This window comes from Accipiter gentilis, chromosome 5, assembly GCF_929443795.1.
Source record: "Accipiter gentilis chromosome 5, bAccGen1.1, whole genome shotgun sequence".
NCBI lineage: Eukaryota > Metazoa > Chordata > Aves > Accipitriformes > Accipitridae > Astur > Astur gentilis.
The window spans coordinates 23,256,516-23,275,876 of NC_064884.1; the positions used below are offsets into that span (position 1 = coordinate 23,256,516).

Here is a 19,361-nt window from a genome sequence, read left to right on the forward strand (position 1 = left end):
CATTTTTCTGTTCTGTTTGTACCACAGGCAGCATCAGGAGGATCAGGCCAATTTGAGGCTCTCATGGTACTACCACTGTAAAGCAGAATGTGAATTGCCAGTACAAGCCAACTGCTCTCTTTGTTTCTGTTTAAGGATTTTATTCTGATTGAAAGCTGGTGGAGGCAAATCAGAATAAAGTATTTCTGTTGATGTCAATAGAGTTTGTGTCAGTGTTTCACTGGGCATAGGCATACTCCCAATCTCACACTCTGAAAACTTTCTTCTAGGAGCATGGGCAAACTGATAGTAACGTGCTACTTGGGCACCTTCAATTTAATAAGATTAGTTCTTACGAATATATGCCAGCTCCCATCACATGTTTATAAAAATCCACCATTGGAAATGAGTACATTCTTATGGATTTTTGTGTTGTTTGGTTTATTTTTCAGTTAATGAGGAACTGGCCATGGCACAAGACCCCGGAAAGATCCTCCTGAACTACCATGGCCAGTGGCAGAAACCCAGGAGATCTGGACAAAAAGTGAACAAATGCAAGAACAGAAGGACATTTAAGGGAGTCTCATGTCTCAGGAAGCAAGCTTAAACCCAGTACTCAGCTCTGCAGGTTTAAAAATAACCAGCTGTAGATAAATACCACAGAGGAAAACAAAACAGAGGGGAGAAATTAGTGCTGTGCCATACAACAGCTTCTGCCATTCAAAAAGGTCTTGTAACAGTTTTGCTTTCTTACATGAGGCCAAGCAAGCAGTACTTCATGCAACTCATCGGACACCAGAGACCTCCTGGAGCGTACTGTATCAGTTCCCTTACATGACACAGGATTTGGAGGGGGGAAAGCACCTTGCTCATTAGCCCTTCCCTAGCATACTGAGAAGAAAGCTATATAACAAGCTCCTGAGAGAGCTGAGCTGGCATATACAAGGAAGGCAGCCTTATTAAATTGAAGGTGCATAAATAGCAAGTTCATATCAAGCACTGACATCTAGGAGATTGAGAAGGGTGATGAAGGGGAACTCGCTTTTTTTTATTAGCTTGTACACTTTGGGAAAAATTGCAGGTTTTGTAAAGTATGCTTTCCATAAAATTTGGAAGCAAAATGTAACAGTGATGGGAAACAAAAGGACTTCTCTCTCCTGACTGCCCATGCCAAATTTTGAAACCATGAAAAGATTAATTAAGTCAGTATTCTGTAAACCAGTTATTATTCTAGTTTAAGGACAAATGGATGATTTTTCAAATTAAAAAAACCTGTTAATATAGAGTTTTCTTTTTTTGCGTGTCATTTGTCACACATAAAAAAATCTCCCCCTCCCCCTCCCCCCCCCCCCCCCCCTTAGCTGTAGATGTAGAATTTTTAGTGCATCTCAGATTGCCTGTGGCAGATGGCCCAGGAAAACGCAACTCAAACTGTTTGCAAGTACTATTGCCTTTCGGATTCTCTGTTTCTGACTCTCAAGTTTAAATCCAAACTGATGAAGAATGAGAAGTGACTACCATTACTGTCCCTGATATTTACTGTCCCTATCTGCTAGCAATTGCTGTCTGCAATTACCTTTCATTACAGCCGTTTGTCACTACCCACCCTGCAATAACAGAGTGGATAATGCCTTGTCTGAGATTATGTGTGCACAATTTCAGTTCTCACAGACTTCTAAGAACTCCTTTGAATCATTTTATCAAAACACTAATGAGGCCATGACCAGAGATTTAAGAAACACTGTAATTTATCAAAGTGTATGAGAAGAAAACAGGAGTCAAACAGCAAGTACCTTTACTATACGTAACAGTCCTCTATCACATTTTAATACTATCCTATTTTTAAAAATATGTAATTCATCACACTGGTTTAAATCTATGCAAATAACATAGAATACATTGCATTGAACAGGTGAAGAGCCAACTGTTTATTACTTGGAAAGAGCTACCTGTACACCTGTACAGTAAAAGTAAATGTTAGGACGCTTAAACGCAAGTACCTTTAATTAGACCTAGTAGTCTCTATTTGGGTTCCCAAAAGAATTACCTAAATGTGAAAGTGCAAAGTACTTTGTAGTTCCATTTGAAATCAGCAGAAGATGCTGGGTGGAAAAAGCCAGGCATTTATTCAGAAGTCACAGCATTAACATGAACAGCAAAAGCTAAATGCAAGATAAGACATATGAACTTTGACTTCAAAGGAAGCGACCCTGTAAGAGAACCACAGCAAAACCTGGAAGAGCGAAGATAGTAAACCCAAGTTTATCTCAGTCAGCTGGCAGAGGAATCTGCAGTTTAATTGCAGGGTTCCCCATCTCCAGCTGGCAGTTCACTCCAGATGCCCATTAACAGGTCCTCTGTGTGTTTCAAGATACCCCACCTGCAATTATGCCAGAACTGCTTTCCCAGTATTTTTCAATCCAAAGGCTGAAGACACTTCTCTTCTGATTTTACTCTTTGTCTAAACTTATTCTTCCCAGTAAGAGAAAATGTCCCTGCATATATGTTTTCATGCCACTGGGGTGAAACACATCACAGTATCTTACATAACTCCTTCAAAAAGGAAAAATATATATTTAAGTAACACCATAGAAGTAAGTCTTTGTCTAGATAAATTGTAAAAGCATTCTCTAAATATATATGAAAACAGTGATTGCAAGGAAATAATTTGTCTTCAATTATTGCTATCACTGAGGAGTTCTCCGTCTATCACTAGCAATAACATCAGGCTAGGATTTCACTCCACCGACAACCAGTAAGCATGTTTAAAACCTTCCTGCCTATCTGTGATTGCCTTCTCTTCGCTTCCCAGAACAGAATTTGAAGTCCCAACATTTAAGTAAGAAAGGTACAGAGAAAGGTGTTAAGAATGATGAAGAATTGTGGAATAGCTATTTGGCTGATGAGAGAATGACTGTTAGGTGTCTATTATAGTATCAGCAGTGGTGCTATCAAACAAAGTTAGCAGAGGCCTGTTCAAAAGAAATGAAAGGTGTTTTCTTCCGTAAGACACATGGAATGGTGAAAATGCCTGCCAGAGGAATTTTTTAAAAAGCAACTAGCCAAAAATCCAGAGGCAGATAAATATGAAAGACTGATAGACCAGTAAGTCTTTGAAAATTGCTGAAAGCCGGAAGAATATTTGGGAAAGTACTGCTTTCTAGTACAGTACTTACTCTTACACGCACCCCTAGGCAAATACCAGTAGCCTCAGAGATGGGAATCTGGGAGTGTTAGTCATTTAGCCTGGCCCAGTACAGCCATTCATATATACTTACCTCCAAAAACTCTTGTAGGATTTGCTTCATGCCAAACAGAATAGTTTAAACCCCAGCATTTCTCATGCTTTTAAGTTGTACTAATATTACTAATCCAAGCATCTTTTACCGAGTGTAGTATAAAAACGCCAAACAACTGAGCAGCCTGAAAATCAAAACAGTTTCAAATCTGCCAGAGGTGTAGTCAGGTTGAGTGCAGGACATTGGCTGCTCCCAGAAGCCTAGTTCCACAGTTAATGTGCCTAAAAGCTGAGAAGCTCCCACTGCATCCCTGCCAAGGGTACAGTTAGCTGTCATTCTGATCGCTACCAAATCTTACAAACTCTGACCTCTGTCATAGTATTTGTGGTGGTGTATTTCCTTCCCCCTCTCCAGGCTGATTTACGAACTCGGGAAGTCTTGCTAGGCTGTGCCAGGAACTCGTACACAGCTAAGACAGGGAGATACGCTATGCGTCTCAGGGACTCCTGCTGCCCAGCAAGAGTGGGGGCACGGGAGCAGAGATAGCCAGTTCTCTAACAACCTTGAGACATTTCAGTCCTCCCCTGCCAATCCTGGAGCATCCTGTATCTATATTTTGAGTTATTCTCAGCCAGCCTCAGAGCTTTCATTACCTGCATGTGAAATGGTACCAGCACAGTACTGAGTGAGGCCCTTTGAGCTCTCCTGGACCGAAGCGGGCTGTGGCCAGTATCTCCCTCCAAGCAGGACACAACCTGGGCTGATACTTTCAAATTCATACTATCATAAACTTTATTAAACTGTGAATGAATTTTAGGCTGCTGTTATACTCATAATCCCTTTAGATACAAACTGTTGACCGAGTCTGGGACTAGGAGTCGATCCAGACACACCTAGACTCCAACAGCAGTTTAGAAAGCAAGGGGGTCTTCTCTGAACCTCGTGACTCAATGGGAGGGTCTCCCCTACTTTTCCACATTCCCTATCTTTGCACAAATCACAAGAACTTAATTCGAACTTGATTTTTGTTTGTAATATTCCTCTTTTTAACTTATTACATTTTCAGTCTCTATACACATAAGTTTAGTCTGATTCTAACTTAATTTTCCTGAGTGCACTTCATCCATGTACTAAGTAATAGAGTGAACCTCGCCATTGAATTCTGTGAAGCCGCAGTTTTATATAAACTTCTATTAAATCATTTTTCTATTGCTAATACAATTGGAGATGATTCTTCAAGCTATCTGAACCCCTCTTCTCTCCCTCATCCCCCCTCCCCATGACAGTATTTAATTTATTTTATTCCATCTGTTTGATTTCTTCTGTGGCCAAACTACAAGTTGCCATTCAGCTTGAGCTGTCAAATAGAAGAATACTTCAAGAAACACTTTGTATTGTAGTTGCTAATCACTTTGAGCAATAAATTTTTTTTTTTTTTTTAAACAGTCTGCCACCAGAGTTGCTTGCTCATCCTTTATGAAACCTTAATCTAGGAAACAATCTGTAGAACAATTCCAACATTTATTATGAACCCTTAGGTGATAATGATTAAAAAGAAAGACGTATTAAGTATTTTTGTGTAGGGCCTACATGAATTACTTTTCCAAGTATTTGAGCAGAATTAATTACTGAACTATCTTCTCATTAAATGGGCCTGTAATTGTATTTGAAATTGCCTATTTATTATAAAGCCAGCTTGTGAAGTGCCTTGAGAACAATTTCTTTTTTTGCATGTTGCAGTTCTTTCTATAGATATATTGTATAAAAAAAAGTAGCAATGGAAACTCATCAGTATTGCAAAATATTCCAGAACATTTGAATAATTACATACAGCCAGAATCTGTAAAACGTGACTATTTTTAGGACCGATCACACTTGGGGCTTATATTTTTCTAAATAACAATGGTTGTTTAATTAGTACATGTTTAATCAATGGAAGTAACAGCTGTACACAAGCTATGGTGATCTGAAAGCACTATTAATTTTTCCCTGAAAAAAGGTTCCGATTAGTATTTGAAGAAATACAGCTCTCAGTGAAAGTAATATTGTTTTCAAGAATATTATATTTGTGGTTTTAAGGATTAAATACAATGACAATAAAAAACAATATTGATCTAGTGTCTAACAAATCAGAAAGATCCAAATCAATAAGGAATTGAAGCAATATGCTTTCTTCCCACCAAACGAGTTCTGCAACCAATACTACACCATATCAAAAATACCTGAAAGATTTTATAGAGCTTTTTCTTACATACTTTTGTATGAAAAATCCATTAAGACACCCCCCTAAATGCATGTATCTCCATTTTGACCTTCCCTTACATATCCCAAACTTGCTACTTGCTTGACAGCCTCCCTAGTCATGCACAGTGTTGTGGCAGCATTCTTATGTTACTAGGCTGGGTGGGGTTCTCCTCTCCTTTTTGAAAGGCTGAACTTCTCTGTTTCTGAAGAAAAGCAGGTAACATTGTTATCTGCTATTTTTCTGGGTAATGTGGGATGTAATTTAGAATGCCTATATGCATATAGAAATCAACATCTTGGTTACTGTTGTCTTATGTTATCCAAATTATACAAAGACAAAACTAATAGGAATTTCTGTTAAGCAAGCATGCTGACAGATGGCAGCAATCTAAACTGAGAATAGCACCAAAAATACATTGCTCAGAAGTGAAAAAGAACGCAGTGAGAAGTCTTATGATTTGTTTTGTTACTTGAAGATCATAGTACATCCTAACTCAATGAACTCAGTATAACCACTTGCAGATCGAGGGGCATTTTAACTTGCATTGTGCTGTCCAAATCTTGCCTGTTCTGGCACCTGAACATTTCTTCTCCGAACCACAGAAACCAGGATGCTTGTTGCAACAAGTCTAAAAACCACTGGTACTTTAGTATCAGTTTTAGGAGCCAGACAATTGTGCCACCCTTCTGGTAACCCTGGAGACTACTTGTACTAATCACTGCTTTTCAAGGTTCTGTGGCAGCTATAATTGAAGTTCTCATAACTGACTCTCTCGCCTTAAATATCTTCCAAGTTTATGTCTGAGTGCCAAAAGTCATACAGAGAATGAACAACTTTATTTTATAACAGAATTACAGAAAGAAAAATATCACTTAATACAACTTCAAGCTGCTATAAATCTAATTTGGCATTTTAACTATACACAGACTCAACAGCAACCCCCCCCCCCCCCCCCAAACAAACAACTCCCCTGCAAGAACAAAATAAAAATAAAATCCAAAATAATTAACAGGTTTTCTCAATGGCAGTCTCAAATGATGGTACTGTCTTACTACCTTATGAATGGAGTCCATCTTACACTTTTACTCAGTATCCCAAAAACCTGCATCAACCATTAGACGAAGCATGTGAAACGTATACCTTCTCAATAACAGAAATGTCAGTTCTAACATGGAGACAGTGAGGTTTAATAGAAAGCGAGCGTTCTACACGTATTCAAATAATGGAAATGTTGAAATTTGGACACAGTAAGAAAAAAAGCACTAAGGTTTTAAGCTGCCTAGATCATCTTTTGTTGGAAGAAGAGAAAGCTATTTTGTTCTTCCTTCTTTCCTTATCTGGAATGGTGCAGACAGCAAAACATCTGCAAAAATTTGAGCATTGGCACAAAAGTGCAAAAACGACACAGTGCTCAGTCAGAAGAAATGTGTCTGCAACTCCTTCTCCTCTATAGACTGCCACACCATCTCTGCTCCACAGAGAGAAGAACCTTAGAACAGAAAGAGTTACAGAGATATCAGTATAAAATTTATGCAAAGAAATATATTTTTTCAAATTTTAGGAAATGGTGTATTTTTATAAAAATCTTTGTTATGTGATACCATATATTTACCTGAATAATCTGAAAAAAAAAATAATAAATCTGTAAATTACTCCAGTAAGAGATTTCACTTGAAATATTTGGAAAAAACTGTATCTAAATTAGTAAAGATCCCCCTTCCTGCACAATTACCACCTGCTCCAGTGAACAATGCTTTCCAGACTTCTTTTTTGTTCACTTTCATATGATTAAGAATCAGCTTCAAAAATACAAGTATTTGTGCAAAAGAAGATCATATCCTCTAAAACTTCATTTAAAAAAAATTAAAAATCTAAGAATGTTAAGAAGTGGTTATAAAAAATAAACAAGAAAGATTGTAAGGGAATATAGACCAAAGATGTTAAAATGGAGTTTGGTATTGGCATTTAAGTCTTGAACATCTGGTCATCATTGCTAGGCTTGGTGAATTCGGTAGAGTAGTGATGACTTGGAATGATTACAGTTCTTCACGATCATGATCACCGTCAGTATCATTTTTACTTCTGGAAGAAAAAGGAGGGGGAAGATTACACAAGCATTCATAATGGATACTATGTGAATGTCACATCAGCAGAGTCAAGAAGTCATTTTTTCCATATAGGTTATTTGGAGGGAAGGTTATTTCATAAAAAAAAATGTTGCATCAACTAAAGCCCCCTTCTTTCATGAGGTAAACAGTAATTCAGTTTCTATCAATACTTTTCCTGCTTTAGTGTATCTTCTCCCTCCCAAAATTTTCACGGTATTTTAATAGCCACCTCTTGCACAGTTTACTGAAAATTTTAATCCACATTCTAGTTCATAAATAAAATAAAAAAGGGAAGATATTTGTTCAATTAATAATCCCTCCGAATCAGTGTAATATCTCTCAGTTTTATTATAGAAAACAAGTCTACAAAAACAATACTGCCATTGTCATCAGGGCAGAGCTTTCATCACCTTAGAAACAACTAATCAAAATTTGTGGCATGACTCCAAGGCCTAAACACAATCGTCTAGAGCTGTTTCTGCAGTCTCACCAGCCCTTCAGTTGCTGCTACAGCAGGGCGTAGGGCTCTTGATGGTCAAGCTGCAGACATATTCAAGGCAATTCAGGTGGCCTGTGTTTAGACAACTAAATTTTTTCCTTCATGTTTAACTGAAAGGCATCATCAGTCAAGTCACCAGGTCTCAAATACAAGAGCCAAATGGTGAAATGTCTTCGTATTAGTCCTCTTTTACTCTCTCACAAGCATCGCTCCACAATGTATATATTTCTCAAAAAAGCAAAAAACCACCCTCAGCAGATGGAAGGAATTTGAATGTTTTTTCTGAATAAAATTTTTACAAAGTAGTTAAATATTTCATGAAGGATCAGAATCAACTTTGCAGCTGGTTGCTAATGTATAATGTGGTGCAAATCTGCCAAGATTGTTTCTTCCTCCCATGACACAGTCCCTTCAAAAAAAGATATTGTAATTACTTATATGGGACAGATTATGTTGAACACTGATTTGAAAGATACTTTTCTGGATTAAGGTAGCATGAAGAAACTGGCACATTTCACACTGATTAATAACAAATGAAAAATGTGATGGTAGCACATATTATAATAGTAAATCCTTGTAAATCAAAATTATCTCTTCTGCTGTCTCAGTGTATCTTTCTACCTTAGATCCTGCTATGCAAATGCTGAAAATACAAGATGAATGGTTTGAGCGTGTATGTTTCATGTTGCCGTGTACCAATGGACCACTGAAATTACTTAAAATCACAGGCATTCTCCTTGCTACAAACTAATAGCTCTCAAAAGTGATGTGGATTTTTCCAAGCCCTTCTAGAGCATTTATGTGATGTGAGGATTCATCCACACATCCCTATCTCACAGTTCAGTACAGTTCCATGTCCTTTCCTGTGCTTTCAAAACAAAGCTGGAGCAAACATGCTATACCCATTTTCAGTGACACTAAGCAACAAAGCTACAAAACAAATCCAGCTGAACACTGAAATAAAGGTACAGTGAAAAAACATAGAGATTTGTGTAGAGTTCCTAATTTTTGGTAACTTTTCCCCAATCCTCCCTCACAAGCGACCCCCCTTTGTTATCTCCACAGTTTATAACATTATATAATGTTATAAAAATTAAAAAAATATTAATGTTATAACATTAATGTCCCGGTGAGTGTTGACCAAGCAATTCCTTGATCCATGTTGTTTTCCTGGTTTGCACAGTTATGAGCAAAAATTTTTCATTCCTTTTTCAAACACACAATAATCTCACCAAAACTGAAGAAATTGTCAGAGGGCAGCTCAAATTTAGCTCCACTGTGATGTAAAACCTCCAGCTTCTCACCAAGCTCAGAGGAAAGCTGGCCAAAAGGTAATTAATAAACTCACATAATCAAAACAAACATTGTAGTTCTAGCACAATCTGTATAAGGCCAGAAAAGGCAACCGGAACCACTTTGATGGAGAAGGTGGATAAACTTTCTGTCTGCAGGCAGAGGGCAGGCATCCTACTGTTGTCCTCATGGACTTCTCCACGGCATTCAGCATCTGCTCTATGCAGTGCTGTAGGTAGCAGGAGTTCAGGACCAACTCCCAAAGGAGTTGATGTGTGCAGTGATGAGAACCAACAATTCTGCCAACAGATGAGAAACACTCTCTCCCCAATACCTTACAACAAGAAGCCTCCAACCGATCATATACATGACAACAGCTGGCAATGTGTATTTCCTCAGCCACACAGGCCCCTCCACTCCTATCCAGATGAAAGAAAAGCAAGACACTTGTGGGTAGATGAAATAAACTAAGGCTTTAGCCTATGTCTTTCAGCTGAAAATACGCATCTGTGATCAGTGACTTGTTCAGAAGACTCGGATTCCTTGATAATGGTCATCTTTCATAGAGTAGCATTCAGTAGGTGCACTTCATATCCTTGAAGCTTGCATCTTTTCTCCTCTGGATCACAGAAGTGATACCCGACAATGAAATCTTCAGCTCTTAGGAAACTCAGGCACAAGAATAAAACTGATCTTGTCAACATGAGAAATTATCAGGATTATGTGAAATACATCCTCCTCTCTTTATAGTAGTTTACATCAAATTTGGAATCAAGTCAGTGTCTCATTTTTCATATATTCCTTCATGAATGCTTCATGAAGAGTGCTGATGATATCTAGAAGTCTCCTGAAGCTACAGGATGAAGTTTATGACAGGTAGTTTCCTTTGGTAAAAAATTTCATTCAATACTAAGGGAATGCATGCCTGTACAGGACCTAGGACTCTTTTCCATGGGCCACCACTGCCGTTGCATAAATTACTGAACTGAGGAAATAAGAATCATGTAATTTCTTTAAAAAATACAAAATCTATTTCTTTTACCTGGTCTCCCCCTACATTAACATTGATCTAAATGCATATTAAAAACTCACAGTTGTACTAAACCACTTTTCCCTTGAGATGTGCCAATAACACCTGTGCTCTTCTAGCTGAATACAGAGACTCATCAGTAGAAACTAAGATGTCTCCCAACGAAGGCTTAAAATATTGCTTTTTAAACGTAATTTATTTTTACATCTCTCCCATTGTTATTTAACCATGCCAAAAGAAACCTTTCCCCTGAATCTGAATCTACAATTAACAAAACCATCAAGTTTGAAAAATCTGAAGCTGCAGTTTCATTACATCAACCAGTGTGACAAGCAAAGGAAATCTGAAGCTTCATACACCCAAATGGTTACTGAGCTTTAAGACATTAGCCTATAACTAGTGCAGCAGCAGGTTTATTCAGTGTTCATTCTGATCCTTCTGTTGAATACATCAAGGAGAGCAGGGGTTTTTTTTTCTTTTTTTTCATTCCTAGAAATGAGGGCCTAATAAACTGACATTCCTTCAAATACCTCTTTCAACCAGTAAGAGTCTTTAAAACTTGAGTTTGCAAGGTATTTACCTCCTTGCCTGGGAAAACGATAAAAGATTAAATATTGCAGTGTGCTTAGGACTAAGAATTAACTGACTAAATTAAAATGTCCAGGTGTGGCCTTTCACTGCACGTAGTCCTCCCGCTAAACAACCAAGATATAATTACAATTAATGTCAGATTGGACTTAAGATAAAAATTCTTACGCTAACAGTCTACTGTTAGTGCCTGTTTCAACTCACCATTTTGTGATAGCATATATCAAAGACACCACATATATTTCAAGCCTTTTATTACAGAACACAACAGAAAACTGTTGCTACATTTTCCTATGTTAATGTCCTGGTTTTGGCTGCGATAGAGTTAATTTTCTTCCTAGTAGCTGGTACAGTGTTGTGTTTTGGATTTAGTGTGAGAATAATGTTAATAACACACTGATGTTTTCAGTTGATGCTAAGTAGTGGTTAGTTTAAGTCAAGGATTTTTCAGCTTCTCATGGCCAGCCAGCAAGAAGGCTGGAGGGGCACAAGAAGTTGGGATGGGACACAGCCAGGACAGCTGACCCAAACTGGCCAAAGGGGTATTCCATACCATGTGACATCATGCCCAGTATATAAACTGGGGGGAGTAGGCCTGGTGGGATCACTGCTCGGGAACTAACTGGGCATCTTTGGTGAGTGGTGAGCAATCTCTTGTTTTGTATATTCCAATCCTTTTTATTATTATTGTAATTTTATTATTGTTTTTATTATCATTATTATTTTCTTCCTTTCTGTCCTGTTAAACTGTTCTTATCTCAACCCACAAGTTCTACTTTTTTTCCCCCGATTCTCTCCCCCATCCCACTGAGGGGGGCGGTGAGGGGAGTGAGTGAGCACCTGTGGGGTGCTCAGTTGCTGGCTGAGGTTAAACCACGACAGTTAACGATATACATAAGCTTACCTGAAGTATTTGCTTGAAGGCATTTTTTATTTTACTCTTCATCTTCCTCAGCAAGTTCAGTTTCTTTGTGCACCACCACTCTTGTGACAGACATATCAGGGTGCTGTTCTTTGGCTTCTTTGATTGCCTGTGCCAGGGCCTGCAAATGTATTTAAAATATGTAACTCAATAACAGCAAAAGGACATTCATGTGGAGTCACAGAATTGGAAAGAAGCATTGGAATTTTGGTTATAATTGTTCAGAACTCTAAATTCCTGAACTTGAGAGGGCTCAGGGGTAAAAAAACCCCAACCCCCAAACCCACCAACCCCCAAAACACCCACCCCCAAAAATTTCCAGGAAGTAACCAATAACCATAAAGTTATCCAGTACCTCTCCTAGCTCATTCCAGGAGACAAAAAGTATTCTTAAACCCCAGAAGTTTTTGAACTTCTGCAACACATCTAGCAAATAGATTTCACAAGAATGTACACAGTACCAAAAAATAAGAGTGCCCTTCAGTTTCCTGAACAAAATGGAAAGATACTTTGGAATGTGTACTAAGTATGGTACTGAAACTCTGGAAGAAGATCATAACAGAAATTTCTTTCTCATTACAAAAATCTCCTTTTTCTCCTTTTTCTAGTTTAAGAGAACTCTCTCTAGCTTAACTCAGGGAAGTGTAAATACAAGTATTATTCAGTTTCTTATAATCCCCCCTCCACATTTTAAGAAATTTTATCTTCTTAAGAGATGTACCAATATACACAGCTGGCAGTTGGACGAGTCCAGCTGAAATATTCTATTCTATTCTATTCTACACAAGGCTTTACAGTCAACCACATAAGAGCACCCTCTGAGGCAGAACAGGCAAAAAAGCACCTGGAACCTTCCTCTGATCTAAATCTTATTTCAGTGAGCTGTACTACTGTTGGAACCCAACACAAGAAAAAAAAAAGAAAAAAAAGAAAAAAAAGAAACTGGAAGGCATTCTGAGGCAACAGCAAGCTCACTGTTCACCTTAGTATCAACCACAACTAAAAAAACCCAAATATACTAGAAAGAGCAAGAAAAATATAATGCAGCAAAAAAGTTTATCTTAATTTAGAAAAGCTACAATTTCCTGAGCCATTGGTGGTAAGTGGGAAATGAAATAACTAACTCTGAAGAGAGACTGGAAACACCACCATTAACCACCTTAACTATTATATCATAATGAATCTGAAATCCTATTAAGAAAATATGTACAGAAGAATACACAGTGTGCATTGGTACAATACAGACATTTGCTGATGTATTAATCCTCACAATTTTTTATTAGTTCATCTTTTACAATAAGCCAAGTGTAATCTCTGTAGTACAAATGAGGATTTAAAAGAAAGTGGCTGCTGAGCTTCAAGAATCAGTGTTTTTAATCAAATCATAAACAATGAAAAAACCTTACGTCTCTAATTGTTAAATTACAACAAGTAATACAAGCATCTGTATTCTGAAACTCCAAATTAAAATATTATTTTCCTGTTGAAAAAGGTTTTAGTGATGTAGGGAGCTAAAAGACAAAAGAATAAACATCCAGCATGTAGTTTGTGCATTTAAAGAGCTCCATATCCACTGAAGAAAAAGGGGTAGAGATTTCTTAAATCTCTTAAAAGCTGCTCACTGCTGCTTTAAACTTCAATGATTAAAATTGTATTTTGTACTTCTGTATTGGTTTTGTTTGGCAAGGTTTTGGTAGCGGGGGGGGGTTACAGGGGTGGCTTCTGTAAGAAACTGCTGGAAGCTTCCCCTGTGTTCGAGAGAGAGCGAGCCCATACCAGCCGGCTCTAAGACGGACCCGCCGCCGGCCAAGGCCGAGCCAATCAGTGATAGTGGTAACGCCTCTGTGATAACATTTTTAAGAAGGAAAAAAGTTGGGACGGAGAGAAACTGCCGCCGGAGTGAGGAGTGAGAACATGTAAGAGAAACAAGCCTGCGGACACCAAGGTCAGTGAAGAAGGAGGGGGAGGAGATGCTCCAGGCGCCGGAGCGAAGATTCCCCTGCAGCCCGTGGTGAAGACCCTGGTGAGGCAGGCTGTCCCCCTGCAGTCCAGGGAGGTCCACGGTGGAGCAGATCTCCACCTGTAGCCCGTGGAGGACCCCACGCCGGAGCAGGTGGGTTCCCGAAGGAGGCTGTGACCCCGTGGGAACCCCGCGCTGGAGCAGGTTCCTGGCAGGACCTGCGGATCTGTGGAGAGAGGAGCCCACGGAGCAGGCTTTCTGGCAGGACTTGTGACCCCGTGGGGGACCCGCGCTGGAGCAGTGTGCTCCTGAAGGACTGCACACCGTGGAATGGACCCATGCTGGAGCAGTTCGTGAAGAACTGCAGCCCGTGGGAATGGCCCACGTTGGAGGAGTTCGTGGAGGACTGTCTCCCGTGGGTGGGACCCCACGCTGGAGCAGGGGAAGAGTGTGATCAGCCCTCGTCCTGAGGAGGTGAAGCGGCAGAAAATAACGTGTGATGACCATAAACCCCATCCCTGTCCCCCTGTGCCGCTGGGGGGGCTTGGTGGTGAAATCCGGGAGGGTAGTTGTGCCCGGGAAGAACGGAGGGGTGGTGGGAAGGTGTTCTGAGATTTCATTTTACTTCTCATTACCATGCTCTGGTTGATTTGTAATAAATTGAGTATGTTTTGCAAATTGAGTCTGTTTTGCCCGTGACGGTAATAGTGAATGATCTCTCCTGTCCTTATCTCGACCCGCGAGCCTTTTGTTATATTTTCTCTCCCCTATCCAGCTGAGGATGGGGGAGTGATAGAATGGCTTTGGTGGGCACCTGGTGTTCAGCCAGGGTCAACCCATCACAACTTCCTTTTTCATAATTTTATTTTTTATTTGATTACCCACTTATCTCAAAACAAAGAAGGGCTTAGAGAATTGTCTGGTATACTAAAGGTATTGTGTGACCTTTCCAGATGTCTGAAGTGCACTGAACGTGTGTCAAGGCAAACAAGAGCCATGCCTGACGATGAACAGCCCTGTCATTTAATTATGAGTTTCAAGAAGAGCTTCAACCTGTCAAGAGCCACTTTCTGGAGGCAAATCAAAATGTGAAATTAAATTCCCTGAGAGCTCTCAGTATATTGCAATTAAGAAGTTAAATTAAATCCTGTTATGTTGATTTGTGTAGCTTTCATAAAGTTAGAAGTGGATTCACTGCAACTTTATGCAGAAGCTAGGCTTTTCCATTTGTATTATCCAGTGACTGTTGATTGACTTTGTTACTATAGTTTCTTAGATCAAAACCAATAAAAATTGTGTCATCATCGCTACAAAGATAATTGCACTTTCTCAATTATTTTTCTGTGTACTGCTCGAATTCAGTCTTCTTAATTGGGCAGGTAGATTTTAACCTTAGTTTCTAAGGCATTGTAAAATACTTCTTTGGTACCAATAGAGATGAAAGGTACTTACATAAGATTCCAGAAGATCAACAATTACTTTTGTTATACAGAATTCTATAAATACAAGTCAAACACAATTTTTTAAATTTGAGCAGTTTATGCTTTCATATATTTCAAAGCTTTCAGTCAAAACGAGTGCTGCACTCAGATGTTGCTGACACAATTCAGTAGAGACTCCCATCTATCTAGATTAATGTATCGAAATAAGATTATTTTAGTAATGCTTTTCCTCCCAAATGGCAAAAGCAGCACTAAACAACCTGCCTCTTCCAAAGAAAGCAATCCCTTTAGAAATAGTAAGAAATCCATTCACATGATCTATGATGCAGAGGTACAAATGCTGTTTTTCTTTCAGTTGTATTCTGAAGGCTCCTTATTCACAAAATGTGATTGCTTAACAACTTTGCCACAATTAACAGTCTCAGAGTCTTTCTATGTCCTCTTATTCAACTTCTCTACCTTTCTCTTATTTCAGATTTCTGATATATCATCTAGACCTCACTGGACTACAAAAGCACATTGAAAGTGTTAACAGCTTACATACTCACCTCATCATGGTCAATATCTGCATCTCCAGTAATGACAATGCGCTTCTCAATTCTTGTTTCTGATACCCCACCTTTTACCATCTACAGTTGGCACAAAAAAAGGGAAGAAAACATCATTGTAGTTATTCCATATTGCCACAAAGCACTCCTTTCTGTTGCACTGAAACAAATAAATTCCTGTGATTGAGTTGCAATTAGTAGTAAATATTCTCGGTGCTAAATCATCCTTTCCTTTTTCAGTTATGCAGTTAGTCACATTCTAGCAATTGCTAAACTTGATAAAAACCAAGCAATAGAGAATTCTGTTACTGGAGCCCAGGTTTGAACAGATCTAGATATGCAGACAAACTGAAATTCCAGCTTCTTCCACCACATAAATCTGGCAACACGAAAATTCTAGGAGTCTTTTCTTTGATTTCAACCCATTTATATCATGGGCCTCTTCTCAGTCTCTGAAGAATCCTATGCCATTAAATATGAAAACAATTTGGTTTTCAGTTCTGCTGTTCATGGACCTTAGTGAGATATTTTCAACATATTTCACATTGCCGATGGAAATAATCTTGTGCTTTATTTCTTACTCCCATGATTGAAACATTTTAGCTTACAGAAAAACTCTCACAGAAATCACATTATATGTTTTAAAAAAAAAAAAAAAAATCAGCCTGTATAAGAGAAAAGAATAAACTACTACTAAAGATACACTGACCGTACTAGGAAAGATTCAAATGTTAAGAACACCATTAGAATATTAAAACTATTTTGGCAGGTCACTTTATCAATAATGAACAGTTTGGGATGTAAAACAGAAAGTTTAGCAAATTTAGAGTGTCTTTTAAATTGACAATAAGCAGTTGGTAAGAAAAGATATGGATCTGGTGCATTATGGTAATCCCAGTATTTTTTTAAGTAAAAGACAAGACTGAAACCATTTTCTTTAGTGGCACTTTCCAAAAAGCAGCATTATTTGACATCTGAACTTGACAAGTGAATGTACACTTTTTTAACCCTCCCCCCTCTAGCTGTGGTAGCACAATTTATTGAATAAAGACTTTTTCCTAAAATGGTGGTGGCTTAATGATTCCAAAAGGGAACAGGAAACTGAAAAGGACCTGTTGACTAGTCTGTATAACAAAACATACACATTTTAAATTCTGAGCTTACTCTATTTCATGTGACTTATCTGACAGCTTTCCAACATAATCCTTCCACTGTCATTCTCTGAATACAATTTTCAATCTTAAGAATATTTCAACCTTTAGAATACATATATTGAATATATACCCAATGAGCAGTGAATTATTGTTCCACTCTATGATGATGTGAAGCTTCCTTGTCTTGGGAGGAAAAAATCCCAAACTCACACCTTACGTTTCCCTCTTCCCTTCTGCTTTACCCTAAACAATGCTTTCTGTAATTTTCTTGGAAAACTATGTGAAGAGTTCAAAGATAAGCATTCAAAACTGTGTTGCTGGGACACACCTGAAATTTTATAAATATTTACATAAATTAATAATAAGAATAATCATCAGCATCATCATGCTTTGGTAGTTCTAAAATGCTCTGGCATGAAATATTACGTGAGACTGAAACAGATGTGATGTCCTGTTAACACTGAGTTTTTCTTTCCTTTTCAAGCATGGAATGCAGAGCACATAATTCAGCATCAAAATATGCTTGCAAAGTAATCTAGTGGTATGATCTGTTTTTAAATATGCTCTAAACCTAGCAGCACAAGGATCATCAACACAAAGGCTGAGAAAACATTGTTTCACTTCATCCTTATAACTGATGCCTTTAGCACAGCTCCTGCAGACCTCAGACAAAGCAGTTACATTAACAAAGAGTGATGACAGGACCAAAACTGTAGAAATTTAGGTACATACCCATTTGTCAAACACAGAAATAAGACCTATATGAAGTACTGAAAACTTAATCATATTTTTCTCCCTTTCCCTGTCCTGTTACCAGATATTCCTGCTTATTCATTAGGGCTTCTCTGTTCAAAATCTGTGCACAGAAGGATTAACTCTCACACACGCCTGGCATTAATCCAATCCATTTCAAGTCAGTTTTCTTCAATAAATTAGCAGATATATGAAAAGCTTCATGTAAGACTTTATTTTGAGGGTTTGGGTTATTTTAGTTCAGAAAGACATTATTCTATCTTACCTTTGTGATGTGTGTAGTTGTGGTAGTAGAAATTGACTCTGATGTAATTGTCTGCGCGCTCAGCAGCACACCAGCATTGCTGCCAGCACTGCCATCAAACTGTAAGGCAAAAAAAAAAAAAAAAAAAAAAAAAAAAGGTATTTTTGTATTTTGTCATTTAAAAGCTTTGTTTTCACAGGAGAAAAAGCTGGTTTTCTTACTAAACGCATTCTTTAGTTCAGTTAGAACTGAAATCTAAATAGAAACTATCCAAGTTTACTGAGTCACGTAAGACTGTTATGGTCCATTGCTGTGGAAAATTTATGAATAAAGTTACACATTCCTTTCAGGAGCAATGGCATGTTTTAATCAAGTTTCCAAAACTAAAAATGAGTTATACATTTGCAGACAGCAATTAAGTCCTTATATAAAAAAAAACACTGAGAACTTCAGAAGTAACACTGCTTTGTCTACAAACATTTCACTTACCTAATTCATAGCCAAAGTATAATCTTAGCTGCTAGGAAAAAAGTATAGTTTTTTGAAAAGCATTTTTTGGACATTATCTATTTTTGATCTACAAGTAACAGGAATAAAAACCAGCTTGCAAACAATATAATAACCCAGTCACCATACCTGTGGAGATTCATATGTGATAGTTTTAGTTTCTGTTTGAACAATTGGAACTTCTTTAGTGGAGATTTCAGTTCTCTGTGTGGCATCTGAAATGGTTACCATCTCTGTTTTCACTACTGGAGGCTGTGGTGCAAGAAATAACCAATCAATTCAAAAGACAGAAGAATGTTTGTAAAGTGGACCAAGAAAACACAACCAAAACCGGAAGAAAATGGTAACAGTAAGGTAAGTATCTGACTGTCTTCCCAATCAAAAAGCATGCAAAAAATAAGCAAAGTGAAATGAAGGCTAATACAGGAGACCTCTAGTATCTACATAACATGGTAGAAAAATTTAATCTCCTAATAACCTTGCCAGAGTTCTGTGTTTCAGCCAACGGGACATATTACAGAAGGCAACTGCTAAAACCAAGCTGCAACACTTGTACTGAAAATATGTAAAAGAGCATCACTAGGGGAAAATAATAATAATATCTTAGTTTGCATAAAGAAGAAGATAGCTAGCTCAGCTGGATAAGCTTCATATTAGAACGAATCTGGGAAAATACCTATCATTGCTCAGTCAAACTGCAAATAAGGACTAGAAATTCCAAGGAAATTACGTAAAAGTTTATCTTTTTAATACGTACTACTTCTGGAACAGAAAAACAACTTTGACAACTGGCTTTTAAGCAGTCTACATTCAGCGTAATAATTCTGGAAATCAATGGCTTCTTTTGACA

General features: G+C 38.1%; 1 protein-coding gene across 26 annotated transcripts in view; it reads right to left on the minus strand.

Moving 5' to 3' along the window:
* Window positions 1–5,069: 5,069 nt before the first annotated feature.
* The window catches only part of EPB41L2 (erythrocyte membrane protein band 4.1 like 2), a 122,137-nt gene continuing 107,845 nt past the window's right edge, over window positions 5,070–19,361 (minus strand). For 6 of the 26 annotated variants that reach the window (XM_049801446.1, XM_049801442.1, XM_049801445.1 and 3 more), the window contains 5 exons: window positions 18,641–18,763; window positions 18,026–18,124; window positions 15,854–15,934; window positions 11,886–12,024; window positions 5,072–7,545 (listed from right to left, as the gene is read on the minus strand). In XM_049801446.1, the coding sequence (XP_049657403.1) occupies window positions 11,917–12,024; window positions 15,854–15,934; window positions 18,026–18,124; window positions 18,641–18,763 (411 nt within the window). In that variant the 3' untranslated portion in view covers window positions 5,072–7,545; window positions 11,886–11,916. Of the gene's footprint in view, window positions 7,546–11,885; window positions 12,025–15,853; window positions 15,935–18,025; window positions 18,125–18,640; window positions 18,764–19,361 lie in introns of all 26 variants that reach the window. The other 20 variants (XM_049801441.1, XM_049801465.1, XM_049801439.1 and 17 more) reach the window with 7 other exon arrangements.